At 37.4% G+C, this 19,012-nt stretch overlaps 2 protein-coding genes across 2 annotated transcripts in view; both read right to left on the bottom strand.

Moving 5' to 3' along the window:
• Positions 1-2,866: 2,866 nt before the first annotated feature.
• The window catches only part of LOC110067834 (ribosomal RNA small subunit methyltransferase NEP1-like), a 16,869-nt gene continuing 723 nt past the window's right edge, over positions 2,867-19,012 (bottom strand). The window contains exons 2-7 of the mRNA XM_089275651.1: positions 17,368-17,469; positions 7,479-7,620; positions 6,686-6,744; positions 5,698-5,749; positions 4,719-4,816; positions 2,867-4,212 (exon numbers count right to left, since the gene is read on the bottom strand). Of these exons, the coding sequence (XP_089131777.1) occupies positions 4,099-4,212; positions 4,719-4,816; positions 5,698-5,749; positions 6,686-6,744; positions 7,479-7,620; positions 17,368-17,469 (567 nt within the window). The 3' untranslated portion in view covers positions 2,867-4,098. The remainder of the gene's footprint in view (positions 4,213-4,718; positions 4,817-5,697; positions 5,750-6,685; positions 6,745-7,478; positions 7,621-17,367; positions 17,470-19,012) is intronic.
• On the bottom strand, positions 14,477-16,117 carry LOC149101558 (uncharacterized). The gene has a single exon (XM_089275648.1). The coding sequence runs from the start codon at positions 15,744-15,746 to the stop codon at positions 14,802-14,804; it is 945 nt and encodes a 314-aa protein (XP_089131774.1). The 5' UTR covers positions 15,747-16,117; the 3' UTR covers positions 14,477-14,801.

The raw sequence follows: 19,012 nt of genomic DNA, 5'->3' as shown, positions 1-19,012 counted from the left end.
CTTAGCATAAGAACAACTTGATTTACACAACAAAAAAAGTGAGGTCTTAATCAAAACAAGGTCACCTCCGACCTCGCCGCCATTCAAAGGCCAGGTCACTGAACAGACAACTGTAAAATGGTGTATTACGTGCGCCTTAATTGCTTCCTAAGTTTCCCTTCGGTTTGCAAAGGTTCTGGAAAACACTACTGAAGACATTCTTTAAACTTTTTCAATCTCGAAATTTCTGACTGATACGATTAATTAGTAGTTCGGCCTCGTCACGTACAATTTCAGAGAGTAATCGAGATCAAGAATCCATGATCACCAATCTTCACAACACACGGTGCACGTGGCAGAAGGTTAATTAGCCAATCATGGACCGCACTTTATGTTTACCGAGGGAAACTTGACGCCTCCACAACCCGGGCCTACAACACACCAAGGGTCTTGCTTGGGGTAATTATGATTGCTGTTAAAATGTAATTTTTATTTGTGGACGATCGCACGGCAGGGGTATTTTGCAGAAAGCCGAACGCCAAATGCACTATTTGCTTGCGGTTTAGTAGTTTCACTCATGTTTGCTTGCGGTTAGCTTCTGTTTGTTAAGGACAGCATTATATTGCATATGGCACTGTCCAACAAATAAAAGCTAACCGCAAGCAAATGTAAAGGCTGGTTTCCATATGATCGCAGACGATCGCAGACGATCGCGGATCGCAAATCGCAGATCGCAGACGATCGCAAAGAGAGTTGTTTCCATATAATTGCAGACGATCGCAAGCGATCGCAGAGCCGACTGTTGCATACATTTCGGACAGCGGAACTGTCAAAATTACATGCGCGTTGTGCTCGCGGGAAAATCGCAGCAAACAATATGGCGGACGTCGAGGAGGAAATTTTGCTGCAAGCAAATTTATTTCTTCTTTTCGTCAACCTATTTTGAAATTCCCTTGGCACTGCATCTCACCCCGATCCAGAAGGTAGCGTTTTCAATCGCTTCAGATTAAGTGAACAAGCAAGCAAACAGTGCATTCGGCATTCTGCAAATTACCCTTGTCGCACGATTCACGGAACTCGTTTTAAGTGATCGTACTTTGTGACCGAATTATAATTTTGAGGGTGGAGGGAGGAACCCTAAGCAAGGACACGAAGCAGCAATTCAAGATTCAAACCCAGGACACATTGGGTCTTCTGCGCTACCGCTGCTCCTCGAGTTTTCCATCCAATCCAGGGCTCAAAATAACGGCCGGTCAACGGTCAGTGTCCGGCCAGAATGGTCACTTGACCGGCCAAAAACTTCACTCGCCGGTCATGTTGAGACGGTCACGTTGTTCATTCTTGAATGAACAATCAAATCCTCGACTGTGAATCTTAGATTTTTAATCTCTTTTTTACAATGACCTCTCACACGAAAACATATACCAACGGGTATCTGTTCGAACGGCTAAAAACCGTTCGCTTGCTGTTAGTCATGCGTTCAAGATCGATAGGAATGCCATTCGAACGGCTGGGTTTGTCCGTTCAGAAAAATATTCAAGCATTCGGACAACTGCTGTTATCCGTTCGAAAAAAAATTTCATCTGTTAGGACGGCAGAGGTTTCAATTCAGAATTCAAAACTATTCAGCCTTTCAAACAGCAGAGGTTTTCCGTACGCTAAAGGGAATCCAATCAGATTCAGCTTTTCGAGACGCTTTAGATTTCCTCAACCGGCTGTCCCACATTTTTGTCACAGAACACCTCTCTTCGTTGGCGTACATTTCAAAGGCATTGCCCTACAGATGTCAAGATAATTTTGTCGTTTTTTCACTTTCACTGCACAAAAGTAGACGAACAAGTTAAAACAAAACTTTTCGCTCGATTTTCAAGTTGTTTCCAACTTAAACACTATGGGACTCCGGGGCATCAAAACACACATTTTGCAGTCTGCTTCGTTTCCATCAAGCCGTAAATGTAACATTGACCACGAACCCAGTACCTAATTTAGAACCAACTGATAAAAGTTACTGTTACAAAACGGACGAAAATAATTATGTACCAACGAAAAAAAGCCGAAGGCCTTATCAGTATCTGTATCAGTAAAGTTATTTGTTCATGAATGAAATTTGAGACACTCTCAACTTGTTGCTTAGCACGTGACCAAATCCATCAGAGGTAAAATCTACCGAATGATGGTCATTAGTTCTTCGTGAGCGAAAACTCTCTCTAAAATATGACTTAAACAGAGTTTAGATTTTTATTGCTTACACTTTAGAACTTAATTCTAGTCACATCATTGAGAAACTTCCCAGCACTTGTGTAACTGTAGCCGTGTTCGTTGCAACGCGATGATTTGTTGTGCTTTTGCACACATGGTTTGCACGGGTGAGAATCGAGGAAACAAAAACTTCTTCTTCGGCTATATTTCTTTCTCAAGTTATTTCTGAAGCCCAAAATTAGGATCAGCTGACGCATGTTTGGTTTCATTGACGTTTTGGTGGCAGAAACTACTTTGTAGAAAATCAAAACAACAGCTCATGGAATTCAATGTACCGATCGAAAAATTTCATCAAACATGCATCCGTTCAATACGTTTTCTTTGGCAGGTGGCATGAATTCCACTGACAGCGTGCCACTTTATTGAGCTACCTGGCCATCCCAAGGCTATCTTTGGTTAGGTTTTAAGCTTTTCTTTGTATTAAGCCAATTTTAAACGGTGTAGCAACGACTGGAAAAACAAATTATATTTGTGGGTTTAATCAGACAAACATTACTTGAATTTTTTTTTTAAATATCTTGACCGGTCAGAAACGAGACGTGACCGAGCCAAAATTACTTTGGCCGGTCAACATGACCGGCTACGGTCCGAAAATTATTTTTGAGCCCTGCAATCAATAATAAATAAATAGAATAGATAGAAACTTTATTAACGTGTCAATGCCTTGTAACCTTGGGAAATCCCATATTAATTTGGGGACACAAAATACATTGTGTAAATATAGGGAGAAACGAAAACATAACAATATTCAAAGATTATTTTCGCTATTTTCGAACATACGTTTGACAAATTGGCCTATTTATTGCAAAGTACCTCTATTACCGAAAATCACATTACAATTTACAAGGAAGTAAGTTTTCCGTCTAAAGGAGTTCAAAAACAAGAAATGTGAACAGCGCTAGGGTTAGACGGATTGTGCTCGTAAAATCAAGCATTACGTCTTTGGACGTCACGCTTGAAACGGAGCATCAGTTATGCACAAAACTGTATAATTTGGCAATAGGAAAACTAACTACTCTTGTTTGCTGCGCTGCGCGAGTAAACAAGTGCACTTTAAAACATATCGCTCTTTGGATAACATGTTTCGGACAGAAGCATCAAGGAGACGATGATTGATAGCCAGGAGACGTGATTGATAGCCAGGAGACGTGATTGATAGCCAGGAGACGTGATTGATAGGCAGGAGACGTGATTGATAGCCAGGAGACGTGATTGATAGCCAGGAGACGTGATTGATAGGCAGGAGACGTGATTGATAGGCAGGAGACGTGATTGATAGCCAGGAGACGTGATTGATAGCCAGGAGACGTGATTGATAGCCAGGAGACGATGATTGATAGCCAGGAGACGTGATTGATAGCCAGGAGACGTGATTGATAGGCAGGAGACGTGATTGATAGCCAGGAGACGTGATTGATAGGCAGGAGACGTGATTGATAGGCAGGAGACGTGATTGATAGCCAGGAGACGTGATTGATAGGCAGGAGACGTGATTGATAGCCAGGAGACGTGATTGATAGCCAGGAGACGTGATTGATAGGCAGGAGACGTGATTGATAGCCAGGAGACGATGATTGATAGCCAGGAGACGTGATTGATAGCCAGGAGACGTGATTGATAGGCAGGTCTCTTATTGCCAATCTATTGTTATATCAGTATCAGCGTATTGGTAAAACACTACAAGTTGACATTTCACCCATGGTGCATTGTTTTATCCTGGATTGTTATCTGTGACATTGTTTTTGGCTTTTGTATAGCTGCTGTACTGGACGTAACCTACTGAACACAACACTAACTAGAGTTGTTCTGCTTCTATAAAAATACCCCACACAGGTGCAAATGATGATCTAGTAGATAAGTTCATAAAATTCCCCATGCCTCTTCAAACGCGCCGCAGATTTTGGCACAGGTTAGAGCTCCTGATAAGGGGTATTCACTGATCGCCACAGTTTCTTCCACGTACGGTACATCAATCTGAACAAGAAAAACAACTCTGGATTAGTTTGCATAAGAAAATTCAAAACTTGCTTATTATAAACTAAGGAAACAAGTTTGTGAATCTGAGTATTACAAAGCACTTTTAAAAAACGATATTTTATCTCTTAGCAAGACGCTGTGAACAGCGTCCATGGTCCATGGGAGAATTGGTCCATCTGAAAATCACGGGAAACACAACCATTCTGTTGCATGCAGAAAAATCCTCTCTGTCAGTTGTGCAATAACATTCTTGGAACACTTCAAATGTACTGAATTTTACACTGAGGTTTGCTAAATAACTCTGGTTTAAATGTGCATGCCCGGCCTGGCAATAATATAGCACATCAAAGTCTTTATATCCGCTTTTGAATTTCAATCAGAGGAACACTGTCTTCATTATAGATCTGCTGGAAACTGAACAAAGCCACTGTCATATGTTTTTTCCCAGATAGTACGTTGTAAGTAAGCAACAAAGGTAAATAAATGTTACATAGGAAGCTTACCGAGCCGTGGGCCATGGCTCCAACAACAAAAACAATAGGCTCATCTTTTGGAATAACATCCTTTAACTTAGTTAGTTTTTCAGAATGGAAAGATGTTCCTAGAAAAAAAGTGTTTAAATTCCATTAAAAACATTGATACATGAAACGTTATAACTAAAATATCAAAAAATGATCCAGGCTAGGTGTGTCCAGAAGCCAAGTGGTCAACTCTCTGACTGATTGGCAGAATTTGTTTTTAAAGTGCATGTAGCTTGTGTCATTGACTAACATCTATTACATATCTCTGCCAAGCATAACATATTCATGTATTATAACAATATCATCATGGCTTTGCAAACATGAATAAACTTACACAAAACTTGGTATCTTCTATTATAATGCGCTGTGTGAGACAAGGGAACCAGCTAGTCTGCTAAAGATCTTAACTGGACTATGACGCTCACTTTATTCTAGGACTGTATACAGGCGTGTGCATGTGTCCAGTGTCACATGCAAGATGCACAGACAGCTGAACACAGACAAGGAATAATGTGCACTTCATCCCAACAATCCAATCAAATATGGTGGACTAAGTTGACTTAAGCCCTTGTTTCTTGAGTGAAATGTAGTTTGATTTAGATGAAAATAACCAAGTGAGTAAGGCTCATTTTCATATGAAAGGTTTTGTACCAGGACTCATTTAATGTCATCACTTAACTATATGTACATGTATAATCACAAGAACTCAGAGAGGGAATTCCTTTGGTAGTTGAAAAAAACACGTCCAGTTGACTTAACATGCAACTCAAATTCATACCTAGAGAGAAGACCAGTTGATTGGCATCAACTCTTTTAAGTTTAAACTATGAAACAAATCAATCCATTACACGAAAAAAAAAAAAAAAAAAAAAAAAAAAAAAAAAAACAGCGAAGTTTCATTTAGAAAGTTCCATGTACTAAATACAGTAATATTACTCAAACAGCAGAAACAGTGACCTACCAATTTTCTTACAGCCCGTTGGTAAATGATCAGTCACTGGATTCTTTATCACCTGATAATAAGACAACACTCTGCTGTTACGAACAGCTACAAGTTGTCTTTCAATTGATACAGGTTTAGTAGTATTGTAATGTTTAGAATGTGACTTTGTCTTACAGCACAAAACTTCTGTCACTAACACAACTCAACATGCTGCCTTTCAATTGATACATCCCTAGTATTAAAATGTATGAAATAAATTATGTGACTGAATAACCCCTAATAATAACAGTGCATGTCTGTTATTAACAGTTACATGTGACCTTCTACATGATACATGCAGAGTACTTCAATGTACACGTCTCTTTTGAGAAAAATTGTCCTACAAAAGCACATAACCATATGTGCCAATGTCAAAGGTATTGTGGTTAATGGTGGCTCATGGTTGCTTGATTGAAGCTTAGGGTGTTGCAGCATGATAAGAGGAAACTATGCAAACACTCCCTTTCTTTCTTGTTAGCACATGTGTTGTATAAATTAAAATGTATTTGTGACTTCTTATATTCTCAATTTTATTTCTTCACTTTCTCCTTCATTTCCATTTCAATCACTCAAGACATTACTTGGTCACATTTCCAAACATCTTGAAGTTCATCAAAAATACTTCACTACATTTCAACTCTCTTGTTGGTGTTTGGAAATGTGGTCAAGCACAGTCTTTCATGTTTGATATCTTACTAATGTGCTGTGTGAGACAAGGGAACCAGCTAGTCTGCTAAAGATCTTAGCTGGACTATGGCGCTCGCTTTATTCTAGGATTGTATATTATGGGTGTGTGCATGTGTCCAGTGTCACATGCAAGACGCACAGACAGCTGAACACAGACAAGGACTAAACACCTTGTGCACTTTGTCCCGACAATCCAGTTAACACACTTCGTTCAATAGAGCAAAATTAATACAAAAGCCTTCGCTCTTCAAATAAAAAAGTTTTCTAGATCAGTAAATACCTTGAGTAACTTTTGAGGACCATCAGAAGCATGAATACTAAGCTTGTGTAGCAACTGAACTTAAATGAAAAGAAATAGAGAAGTTAATAAAGAAGACCATTCCCACTAACTAATGCGAGTTGACATATCCCTCTAGGAAGGTGTGACGAGTTTATAAATCTTTAGAAGAGAAAACCTGCACTTGTTTTCAAGAGAATCGCTTTTCGTTAAATAAGTTAATAGGATATGTAGAATTGATGGTTCTCCGTGAAATTTGGCCTGAACATATTTCACTGATACATTAGGAACAAAAGTGTGTCAGCAAATTCTTTTACTTTGAAAACTTTTCTCGTGGTGGCCTCTAACACAACATCTTATGGGAATTTTTCGATAATGGAATTTGATAGATCTGTAAAAAGATAAGCAATAAAATGAAAGAAAATGCTGACACTCTTTGAGAGATTGATTGTGATTAACACTGCAGAGTTATTTTGCATCAACAATCTTATTTGATACCCAATCAATGCGCCAGAATTTCAGTCGGTCCTTTTGGCGTTAACGGCTTCTGTCACCGTAGGAAAGCAATCAGCAAAACAGAATATAATGTTATTGAATTCTACATTTCATAACCTTTCCATTGATATATAGTTTGTGGAGGTTTCCTTGAAAACAGTGCACATACACATTTTTCTCTGGAGGGCACAAGCAAAGGTTTAGAGTAACCTTAAAAATCTAGCATTAAAGCTGTGACATCTTATATTTTGACTTCTAAAGCATATCAGTAGAAATGGAAGCTATATTTGCTGTTACCTACCCATCAGTCCACAAAACCGGTCAAATGTTCTTGGAATTCTAGTGTGAGGGTTTATCTCTATTAGAACGTTCCTTTCTGTGTGAATATACACTTGTAGAAGTCCTGCTTTATTCAGTGGACTGTCCAGTAACATCAGCAGACTCTAATAATACCAAGACCAAGTAGTGTAAACCAGATCAGGAATTACTGTAGATTAATACCTAGTGCTAATGGGAAGGTCTGTCCCTGTGATAGAATACATGTATTACATCTTATTACTCACTTCTACTTCAAAACCAGTGTAACAAGAGATATGTGGGATAGAGAAGAGAATTCCAAATTCAAAACAATTGGATCATGTGTACTTAAGGCATCTACAGTCAAGTGTTGATTGATACCCTTGATCAACCTCCAATCAACACTTGATCGATATCTTGAACAACACGTGATTGACATCTGGATCGATACTCACTCAGCCCTAGGTTGACACTCTATCAACATCTTGACAGAGTCCAGAGGCTTCACAAAGTTGAAATCTAAGTTCTCTATTGATGATGTGGAAACAAAAAAGGCCTTCTCATTAATAAGGTCCTGTATCTGTGAAACAGTTAAAATACTGAATGACATTTTGTTAACAAATTCCCACTTAGCTAAGATAGGTTTAATACAAAGCAATCTTTGCACTTTTTGCAATACTGATGTGGAAACAATTGATCATTTTTTCTTTACTGTGTTTACTCACGTGCATTTTGCAAAGAATTTGAATCTTATTGGTTTGCTACAGCCAAAAAACAAAGGAAACTTGAGTTAAGGATGGTGCCCACTTCATACAAAGGTTTTTGCACCAGGTAAGGACCACGTGGAAAAAGTAGATCTTTGCAAGGGCTATTGGAATCCACAAAGAAAAATGGGGGTAGCCACGCATTTTTTCGAGATAATTAGCCTTGAATCTCAACAAAAATGCTGACATCAGCATTTTCCTGAAAAAAGAAGGAAAGGATATTTCTTCACAGATTTCCATAGAATTCGCCTTTACATACAGAAAAGCAAACACATTTAAAAGATCTTTAAACTACATGGCAAATGGTGACAAAAAAAAAACATTTTTGATATGTTGTTAATGACAAAATCGTTGCAAAAGCGCTTTTAACGTGTCTGACAGCCTTCCTCTGGCTCAGCTAAAATACAGTCTAAATACCTTTTGCTCACAACCAGAAGCTAATCACGTGTTGAATAGACTTGTCACTTCCATTTCATAACATAAAATGTAGGGGTAACCACGCGTTTTTTAAAGTTATTGATCTTTTTTGAAAACTTTTATTGTGCCGTTACATTTTTTCCTGTCACCTCCCCAGTAAGTGAGACATTTGCGTATCTTGCACTTGTTTCGCGCACGCACTATGCCATCTGCAGGTACATGTTTACAGTTGGATTTCAGTATAATTTTTGATAAATAATAGCTAGGTTTTCAGGTGGAAGAGGTAAACAGTTCGTGGTTAGCGATATGCTGTCATTCTGGTGTTCCTGGTTTAAGTACAGGTTCATTAAACTTGATTTGGTCACAGTAGGAAAATTTTGCTTTCATTTTAGTCGTGTATGTGATAGCGTAGTTGATTGCGTCAATGTCAGCCCCAGCGTGCACATGGAGCTAAACCATGGCTTGCATGATGTGCAGAATGTGTGTGCAATAACAAAAGTAGACACTGTCCTTAAAGACTATTTTAGTTTGTGTCACAGATACTAAATGCTCTCTGTTTAACTACTTAATTGTTTTAGGTAAGCTACATTTATGGAACTGCTGTAGGAATAACAGTCTTCCTTTTTTCTCTACCTTTAAGGAATTAGTGAAAAGAAAATATGAAACTGAATGTCACATTGCTGCTAAGTACAATAATAGCAAGATGCTAGAGGCTAAGTGGAAACCCGTTCTGCATTGTAATTTGCTAGGTACATAGGTGTGTAAAAAAAAACAAAAAAAAACAAACTGTAAAACGTAGTGTAAGAATTGAAGGCGTGAGTGTAAAACCATGCTAAGTGACGATTTGGGTGAAAAAAAAAATTTTCGCGAAAGGGCTTGAATTTTTGCATGTGGTCTTCAATGTCATAGAAAAACGCGGCCCTGTATTTTTGTCGCTGGTTTTTGCTTCATTTTTGAGTTATAACATATGCAAAAATACTTGGCTTTTCCTAGCCATGTCTTTAGGAGTTTATTTGTTGAACAGCAAACAGGCAGACTGTTTATAGTGTATGAAGTCAAAATCAAATCTCACCGCATATATAGAGCGGAAATCTGGGAACAGATTGTTTTCGATCGAGCGTCAAATGAAATTCATCGAACAAAAAAGAGATGTGCCGCATTAGAGCTCTGTCAACTAATATCTTAAGCATTGTTTTAAAGTACCTTGTATGCCTGCCTGGTGGTTGAGAGGCATCGTAAAGTCTCGATAAACCCGTAAGTCATCAGCACGTTTTAAAGAATCAAAATGTGTTCTGAAACTTCGAAGGCAGCTGATATACCGTAATCGTGTTATTGGCGTTCGAAGTCAGATCGAGCCAGGCAGCAAAGTCCAAGAGCAGTTCTTGCCCAAGAAAAATACCCTCTGGTGAGTTGTGGCCCATTTGCCAAGCGTTGCTAGCGTCAAAGTTTGGAAAGTGAGAACTGGTTTGAGACTTATAAAATTTGTCTTGTATCGCCTGCCATGTTTTCCCGCGCACGAGGTGTAAAGACCCTTCCCGGCATGCATTGCCATCATGTTCTGCGGACGTTTCTCGAACTGGTAACTAGATTGTTTAAACATAAGAATGGCCAACAAGTAGCAATCGATTGTAACATAGATCTGTGATCCAGGTTGCGTTGATTTTATTTCAAATCGGCATGATTTGTAGTGTTTTGAGCTTCTGGGATCAGCGGACATTTTTTTTTTTTTTGTAATTTTTATTTTTTTTCAACATTTTGGGTTATAATACATACAATACAACACAAGACATAACACTAGTTACAATACTTACAATACGTCATAACTACAATAGATTACATACAACAAATTATAATTACTAATCGTAGCCTAATTATACCTAAAGAATATACAATGCGTTGTTTACAATAGTGCAGCTACCCAAATACAGAAAAAAAAAAAAAAAAAAAGAAAGTAAGTTAGTGACATGCTGAGAAGGAGAAATTACAAATTAAGCTCAACTATTATTAAGAGATGGCATTAGTTTTTCCCACTTTTTGTAATGTTTATAAAGTTGGTTATTTTTGGTAGCTATTTTTTTTTCAATGTAATAAACGGTTTTTGTCTTTGCTAAAAATATTGTTAATGTTGGTTTAATTTTATTTAATTTACATTTATAAATAAAAAACTTTCCTAGCAGTATCAAGTGATTCAGGATAATAAAGTCTTCGTTGTTGTTGAACACTCCAAACAATATATTTTCAAATGTCAAAGTGTCCAAAGATACATTCTGGTTTGAAAGCCAAGAAGAAAAAGCCCGCCAGAAGTCTTTTGTTGTATCACAATAAAAGAGCAAATGTTCGAGGGACTCGACCTCTTTCAAACAAAAGGTGCACATTGGTGATTCAATCATTTTAAAACGGAATAACCTCTCATTTGTGAAAATTATATCGTTTAATAATTTATATTGGAACTCTCTAATTTTTGTTTCAAGTGTGACAGTGAATGGTAAAGAATAAATTTTTTTCCAGTCTTCTATAACCTCTGGATATTTGTCCTTCAACTTCCTTTTGGCAGTTGGAGGAGTTTGTTTCTTTGTTTTAAATCCTTTATACAAAAGTTTTGAAGAGGCTTTTAACAGATCCGATTTGGTTTCGTCGATATAAATATACACTGTATCCAAATGCTGTTGAGGATATAGTTGCTGATGTTGAATATGTGATTCTTTGATAATTAATCTCCATTCTTTTGGTATGGCATCTACAATTCCTATTAATTTGAAGTACTGGATTGGAGATAGATTCGCTTCCAACACTTTAGGGCTTTCAAGAAATTTACCCGTATCGGATAACAAGTCACCAATTTTAACAATTCCTTTAGTAAACAAATGTTTTTCAAAAAGAGATTTTCCATGTATCACAATATTCCTATTATTCCAAATAATTTGGTCTACAACATCCTCATAGGTGGCTACCTTGGATTTCTTTAAATTACGAAATGCCTCTAGACACTCTTTGTAGAATATTGGAAGATGAACCGGTAGTTTACTAGTTTCAAAATCACAGAACAGGATGAGTTTTCCACCTATATTTCCAAAAAAGAAATCATCTAAAATAGTTTTCCAAGTGCTGTTGCTCTCTCCTAGATACTTTTTTAAGATCATCACTCTTTGAGCCGATATCATGGATTCAATATCAAGCATTTTTAGTCCTCCATTTTCAATATCATTGATAAGCGCGGTCCGTTTAATTTTATCGTTACCTTTCCAAATGAAACCGAAAATCAGTCTGTTTATCTCCTTGACAAGATCGTTTGATATTGAGATTGCAGTCGCTTTACTCAAAAATTTTGGAATAATGAAGGTCTTAACTATTTGAATCTTACCAATCAGGGTAAGACCCCTCCACTTCCACATACTCAGCGTTTTTTTAATAGATTTGAATATTGAGTCGAAGTTTGCTTTGTCTCGTGATGGTTTGTGATAGTCAAAAACGGTACCTAATATCTTGATTGATTTTCGCACTTTGTGAGTAAAGTCATTTTGTACTAGTTTATGTGGGCCGATACCAAAAACTTCTGTTTTATCGTCGTTAATTCGGAGACCAGAATGCAATGAAAAAACCTTTAAAGTTGTACAAAGTCGCGAATATGCATTTATGTCTTTTAGAAAACAAGTCATGTCATCTGCAAAAAGCGTGAGTTTGATCTCCACGTTTTTGACCATTATTCCTTGTATGGTTTTATCCTGCCTGATTTGACATGCGAGAACTTCCAAAGCTAAGATGAATAATAAAGGTGATAGAGGGTCACCTTGTCGTACACCACGATGGATACAGAAAAGATCTGTAGTAAAGCCGTTATTTAAGATACAGCTGGATATGTTTGTATAAAATGTTTTTACCCATTGTAAAAAATACGGTCCAAAATTGAATTTTTCCAATACTTTAAATAGATATGTATGGTCCAGAGAATCAAATGCCTTTTCAAAGTCAATTGCCATTAGAATACCTGTTGTATTTGTGAGTTTTGCCAATTCAAGTAAATCATCGATTGTTCTAACTGCATCAAATGTAGACCTTCCTTTGATAAAACCATTTTGATTATGGTGAATAAGTTCTGGCAGGATTGGCTCCAGCCTTCTAGCAAACGCTTTGGATGCAATTTTAACATCTACGTTGATCAGTGAGATAGGTCGCCAGTTCTTTATAAATCGTCTATCTTTATCTTTTTTCTCCAATAGGGTAATCATTGCCTGCTTTTGCGAAGTTGATAGTTGCCCGTGTTGGTGAGAGAAGTTTAGAGACTTTTCGAGATACTTTGCAACCACGTGCCAGAACGCCAAGTAAAATTCCACAGTTAAACCGTCACTTCCAGGTGTTTTGTTTTTCGGAAATGACTTCAATGCTTCGTACAGTTCGGATCTAGTAAGTTGTTTATCTAAAGTCATTATCTCTTCATCAGACAATTTTTTAGTATCCACTTCATTAAGGAAACGATCAATTGAATTCTCACCTAAATTATACGAGTCTCTATCATAGAGTTTTTCATAGAAATCATGAATCTCTTTCATTATTTCTTTTGGGTCTGTTATATATGAATCATTATCCACGGATAATTTCCGTATACATGTCTTTTTCTTTTTAGCACTTTCTAAATTTAAAAAATACTTGCTATTCTTTTCGCCCTCTTCATACCAACTCACCCGAGATCTTATGATTGCTCCTTGTGTTATATAATCATAATGGCGTTCGTATTCTGATTTGAGAACTTCTAAATCGCAGAGATTTTCAGCACTTGGGTGTTCGTCACATTTTCGCTGACACTCTTTTAATCTAATTTCCAAATTTACCAGCTCTGACCTTCTCTCTTTTGCTTTCTTCTTACTATAACCAATCGTTTCATAGCGTATTTTATATTTTAAATAATCCCAGGTAACCCGCGGGTCTTCGATTTCTCTACTTTCGTCTACCCATTCACCGATTTTGTTTCTAATTAGGTCTACATATTCTTTATCTTCTGACAAACTTGCATTGAATTTCCAAAAAGACGGTCCATAGGTTGAGTTCTCTATACCATTAATGTACAATGTAATGGCGGAATGGTCAGATCTAATAGCAGGGATAATATCGACCTTATCAACCTCTTCCTGTATATTATTTGATATCAACCAATAATCTAACCGCCGTTGAATCATTGGAGTTTTCTGTCTCCAGGAGAAACGTTTTAATTTTGGGTTTCTGATTCTCCAGATGTCTATTAGGTCAAGAGAAAAACATAGATTTTCTATCTTTTTGGACGATTCTTTCAATTTTGGAGATCCTCCCGATCCATCCAAATCTGGGTCGCGGATAACATTAAAGTCACCACCTATTATTATTTTGCAATCAGTGTCAATTTCCAATTTGTCGAATTCGTTCTGTATTTCGTCGTAAAAGATGCATTGTTCGTTGGTCTTATTTGGCGCATAGATATTCAAAAATAAAAAAGATTGACCTTGAACAAGACCTTTTAGAATGATATACCGACCTAGATTATCTTGTTTACATACCTCAAATTTACAGTCAAGCCCTTCTTTGACTAGTGTTAAGACACCTCTGCTGTGTTCAGAACCATGACAAAAAAACAAGTCTCCTCTCCACTGGGATTTCCAGGTGTTTTCCACCTCGGATGTGCTGTAGGTCTCTTGTAGAAAAATTATATCAGCTTTATCCTTCATACACCAATGAAAAAGTGCTTTTCGTTTATCAAAAGATCTTATCCCCCGAACATTTAAGGATAGGATACCAAAATTTAAATTAAGTTTTGTAACTTTTTAAGGACATATTTAAGTGAAAAGGCGAGCAGTTGCAGAGAATGAGATAGTAATCTTTAGTAGATGAGCTAATGAAAAAATTTGCATGTCTCTTGAACAAAAAAAAGGTAAAACTAATTAATATTGAAAAGGAAAAAGAAACAAAAGAAAAACATTTATAACACCTACAACTACAATTGAACATGTATGTAAAACAGTAGCCAGCGATAAAAGCTGTTAATTGCGCTACTAATGGAATAGGTCTTGCACGCATTGCGCTAACTAGATGACACGCATGCAGCTCCATTTTTAAGAACAAGTGTGAATGAGGCTTACATGTTATGAATACCTAGATAGAGAGTTTATGTTCCAAAGAAATTAGAAGATTCGTATACCCTCAATAAAAAGTTTGTCCGGCTCTGATCTTTTGAAGAACGCCGATTTTCCGTCTTCTTTTGCTTTTTTGAACTTAGGCATTAATTCCTTTCTGCGGTCCACAATTTCTTTCGGAAGGTCTGGCGATATTCCGAAACCAGTTCCTTTCAGCTTTCTTGCACTTGACATGACTCGCTCTCTGTCGGAGTATCGCAAAAAACGTGCGATTATTGGTCTTGGTTTTTCTTGCGATGGGTCGCGCTTGCCAATGCGGTGTACTCGTTGATACTCAAAAGAATCCGCCTCGCTGATGTTAAGTTCCTTCTGTATAAAGCCAATTAACACCTCTTTGACATTTTCTTCTGAGAGGTGGAAAGATTCAGCAATGCCGTAGAAGCGAAGGTTTTCCCGTCTTTGATACACCTCCATATACAACTTCTCGTTTCTTAAGGCCTCGATCTTTCCCTTGAATTTGTTTTCGGTGTTTACTGTATTTTCTTGGATAGTTTGTTCCAGAAGCTTTACTTTCTTCTTTAAATTTTCTATCTCTGTATTTGCGAACGACATTCCTTCATCTAACACCTTCAGTTTTGTTGTGGCGTCCCTGCTGAAGCTTTCAAACTGCTCAGCTTTATCCTGTAACTTGTTAACCTTTCCATCGACCACTTTCACAAAACCCTCAAGGATGTCCAATTTCTTTTCCATGTTGTCTAACTTCTGCAGAACAAGGTCTAGCTTCGGCATTACAGAATTAGCCAACTCCACGGCAGCGGCGGTTTCGTCTTCTTCGCTCGATTGCACCGTGTCAGACATGTGCAACTTGACTTTGGCTTTCTTCTCCAACGGTGAAAGGGATTCTTCTTCCGACGAGTTGGATACACTTCTCCAAGTTGGCCCAGTTCTCTCTACATGAGTTTTTCGTCTGAACTTTTCTCCTTTTTCTGCCATGTAGAGGCCTCCATATACGAATTTTGAACGGAGCTAGCAAAAACACGTCTATACTCTACCCATGCTCGGCCCAATCCCCGGATCAGCGGACATGCAGATGTATGGAAACCCGTACGTTGCGGGGAAGGGTTAATCTGTTAATCTGCCAGCCCTATTTATAGCACATTTTCACGTGAAATCAACATCATTGAGCTTATAAGTTTCGTGAAATTACCATTTTGCTGTTTTCTAAGTGAAACTAGCATCCTTGCCGTCAAGCGTTAACGTGAAATCCACATTTTAGCCTATTTAGACCTGAAATTAACATCATTGAGCTTATGCGCTGCGTGAAATTGACATTTTGCTGGTTTCTAAGTGAAACCAACATCCTTGCTGTCACGCGTTAACATGAAATCAACATTTCAACCTATTTAGACCTGAAATCAACATCATTGAGCTTATGCGCTGCGTGAAATTGACATTTTGTTGGTTTCTAAGTGAAATCAACCTCCTTGCCGTCACGCGTTAACGTCAAATCAACATTTTAACCTATTTAGACCTGAAATCAACATCATTGAGCTTATACGTTGCGTGAAATTGACATTTTGCTCGTTTCTAAGGGAAATCAACCTCCTTGCTGTCACGCATTAACGTGAAATCAATATTTAAACCTTTTTTGACCTAAAATCAACATTTTTGAGCTTATATGTTGCGTGAAATTGACATTTTGCTGCTTTCTAAGCGAAATCAAAGTCCTCGCGGACGCGGCGGGCCGATCCTTTTTTATCATAAACCGAGGCGAGACTTCGACTTATAACAAAGGCTTGGCTTGGCTATTATAACAAAGGATCGGCTCTGTTTATCATAACAAAGGTCTGGCTTCGTTTATTTGAAGACCTCGGCGGGAAAAGGGCGCTAGGTATTTTAATCAAAAGCGAACTTTGTCGAAAACGCTCCAAATTTCGCATGCAATTTTGTTTAGGTATGTTTGTTTAGGTATGTCCCGTAGTTTTTCCGCTAAGCTTCGCTTCGTTTTCGAGATATTGTGTATGCAGAAAAACCACTCGGTTTTCCTAACGGTGTCTTTATAAATGAAGCAAAAACCAGCAACAAAAATACAGGACCACATTTTTCTATCACATTGAAGACCATATGCAAAAATTCAAGCCCTTTCGCAAAATTTTTTTTTTCACCCAAATCGTCACTTAGCATGGTTTTGCACTCACCCCTTCAATTGTACTCTAAGGAAGTATTGTATAGTAAGTAGTATAAGTAACGTATTGTTAGTGGTATTGTAAGTAGTGTCTGTCTTGTTTTGCAATAAAAATAACTAAAAAAATAAAAACATCTTGATTGACACCCAAATGACACATTGAGTGTCAGTTGATATACAGCTAGGTGTTGACTGACTCACGAATATGTGAAGAAGCTAGTCATAAAAGGGGATAAGTGACAATTTTGGTTGCTTAGGGGTTGGGTATTGATCGACACTTGACCGTGGATGCCTTTAGTACACATGACCCAAATAATTAATTCAACCTACAATGCAATTTAATAGAACTGCACTCACAGTGTTTACTGTGTGTAGCTCCACCTTGAAATGGAGAAACAAAGAAGAAACAAAGCATGCACAGTGCCTCACCTGGTGTGTAATGTCTGGTCGAGCTGTGGCTGGATCCTTTTTGTTTTTCCTCATAATTGTTTTGTGTTTATCACAGTTTAACAACTCAAAACTCTTTCCATTCTACGATAAAAAATATTCATTAATGGGACACAACATCAAAAATGGAAACTGGCTGCATCTTGTTCTACTCAGGAAGTTGATCATAATTTTACAACCTATTCTATTTGTATTAATGTTTTACAACCTATTCAATTTGTATTAATGTTCTCCCCCATTTTGACTATTGTAACTCTCTCCTAATTAACGATTATGAGTTGAGATTTTTATGAGGTGATAGGCTGAATCAACTATCACCTCATAGAAATAGAGTGTGAATAAACTAATTGTTTTAGTAGAGTTCTAACTGAAATTAATGCAAATAAAGGTTTCCCATTATTTTTCTAGACATTACTTAACTCTTCAATAAAATCGCACGGATTGAATTGTCATCGGAAATTTCCAATTGTTTACTCACGCACACCAGTTTTTTCAATAATTTCAAGTTTTCAAAGTTAGGAAACCGTTAATGTCCTCCTTGTAGTCTTCTCAGCAAATTCATTATCCATTTACATCTAAACTTTCTTCCAAAACTTCAGAAAAACAACAGAAACCTTGCGTTGCGTGGATGACTGACAGCCACTGCACTCTAATAAACAATTAGATTATGAGCTTGAGATTTCAATATAAACGTATAGGCATAGAAATTGAGAGAGATTAATCCAATTGTTTTAGTATAAATATACTAATCGCTCAAAACTTCAAAATCCTATTCACAGACACTTCGAAAACGCCAAGAAGTGGCCATCATTTTGTTAAGAAGGGCGCACTACTACACTACTCACTATCTATCACAGAATAGATAGTAAGTAGGGTAGCCAATCAGTGAATGGTATTCATGATAGAACGCTAGTAGATTTATACTAATGGCTTATAGTATACGAGTAGATAAGCCAATCAGATTGCAGCATTTGCATTAGCACACTAGTAGAATTCTACTGATTGCAATTAGTCAGACCCTGTCAGATAAGTTAGGAAATGCAAATTATTATATACTCAGAACTATTTATGATTTATCCAAGTCTGTTAGCTAAGAGAAGATCTTGTTGCAGTGTAACTTAGATACCATTAAGCATAAGTACTTAGTCCAAACTCCAGTACTCATGTTCAAAGGTTATCCTAATTATATAAGTAACGTGTTCAGTTTGAAAAACTGTGCCCACAATCTTCATGGAAATGGTAGCAGATTCAATCAACCAGCCCCTAATACCAGTTTCAGGTGCACATATTTTTCTTATATTGCATACCGACTCTAGAACAATCCACATTCTCATATCAGGGAGGCACCCGATCTCAAGAATTTCATTGCCAAGCTCGACAAAGAACTTATTATTAAGCTCCGCCAGGTTGAGTGTCGTTGCAATCTCTATTCTCTAGAGTTGATTGCTTAGTTGTAATTAGCTTAGATAGTTAAATTTTATCCTTTTTTTTTAGCAGTTTCTTCGTATATATCTCAGGAATGTATATATTTATTAGTATGATAGATACACGTGCATTTTTGTTATCCTGTGGCTACATGTCTGGCAGCCAGACAGGTTTCTTAAAATACTCTGTGTCCGGCAGCGAG

The sequence above is a fragment of the Orbicella faveolata genome, unplaced genomic scaffold, assembly GCF_042242905.1.
Source record: "Orbicella faveolata isolate gen_17 unplaced genomic scaffold, um_ofav_v1 contig_37, whole genome shotgun sequence".
Classification (NCBI taxonomy): Eukaryota; Metazoa; Cnidaria; class Anthozoa; order Scleractinia; family Merulinidae; genus Orbicella; species Orbicella faveolata.
This window is presented reverse-complemented; position numbering and strand designations above follow the sequence as displayed.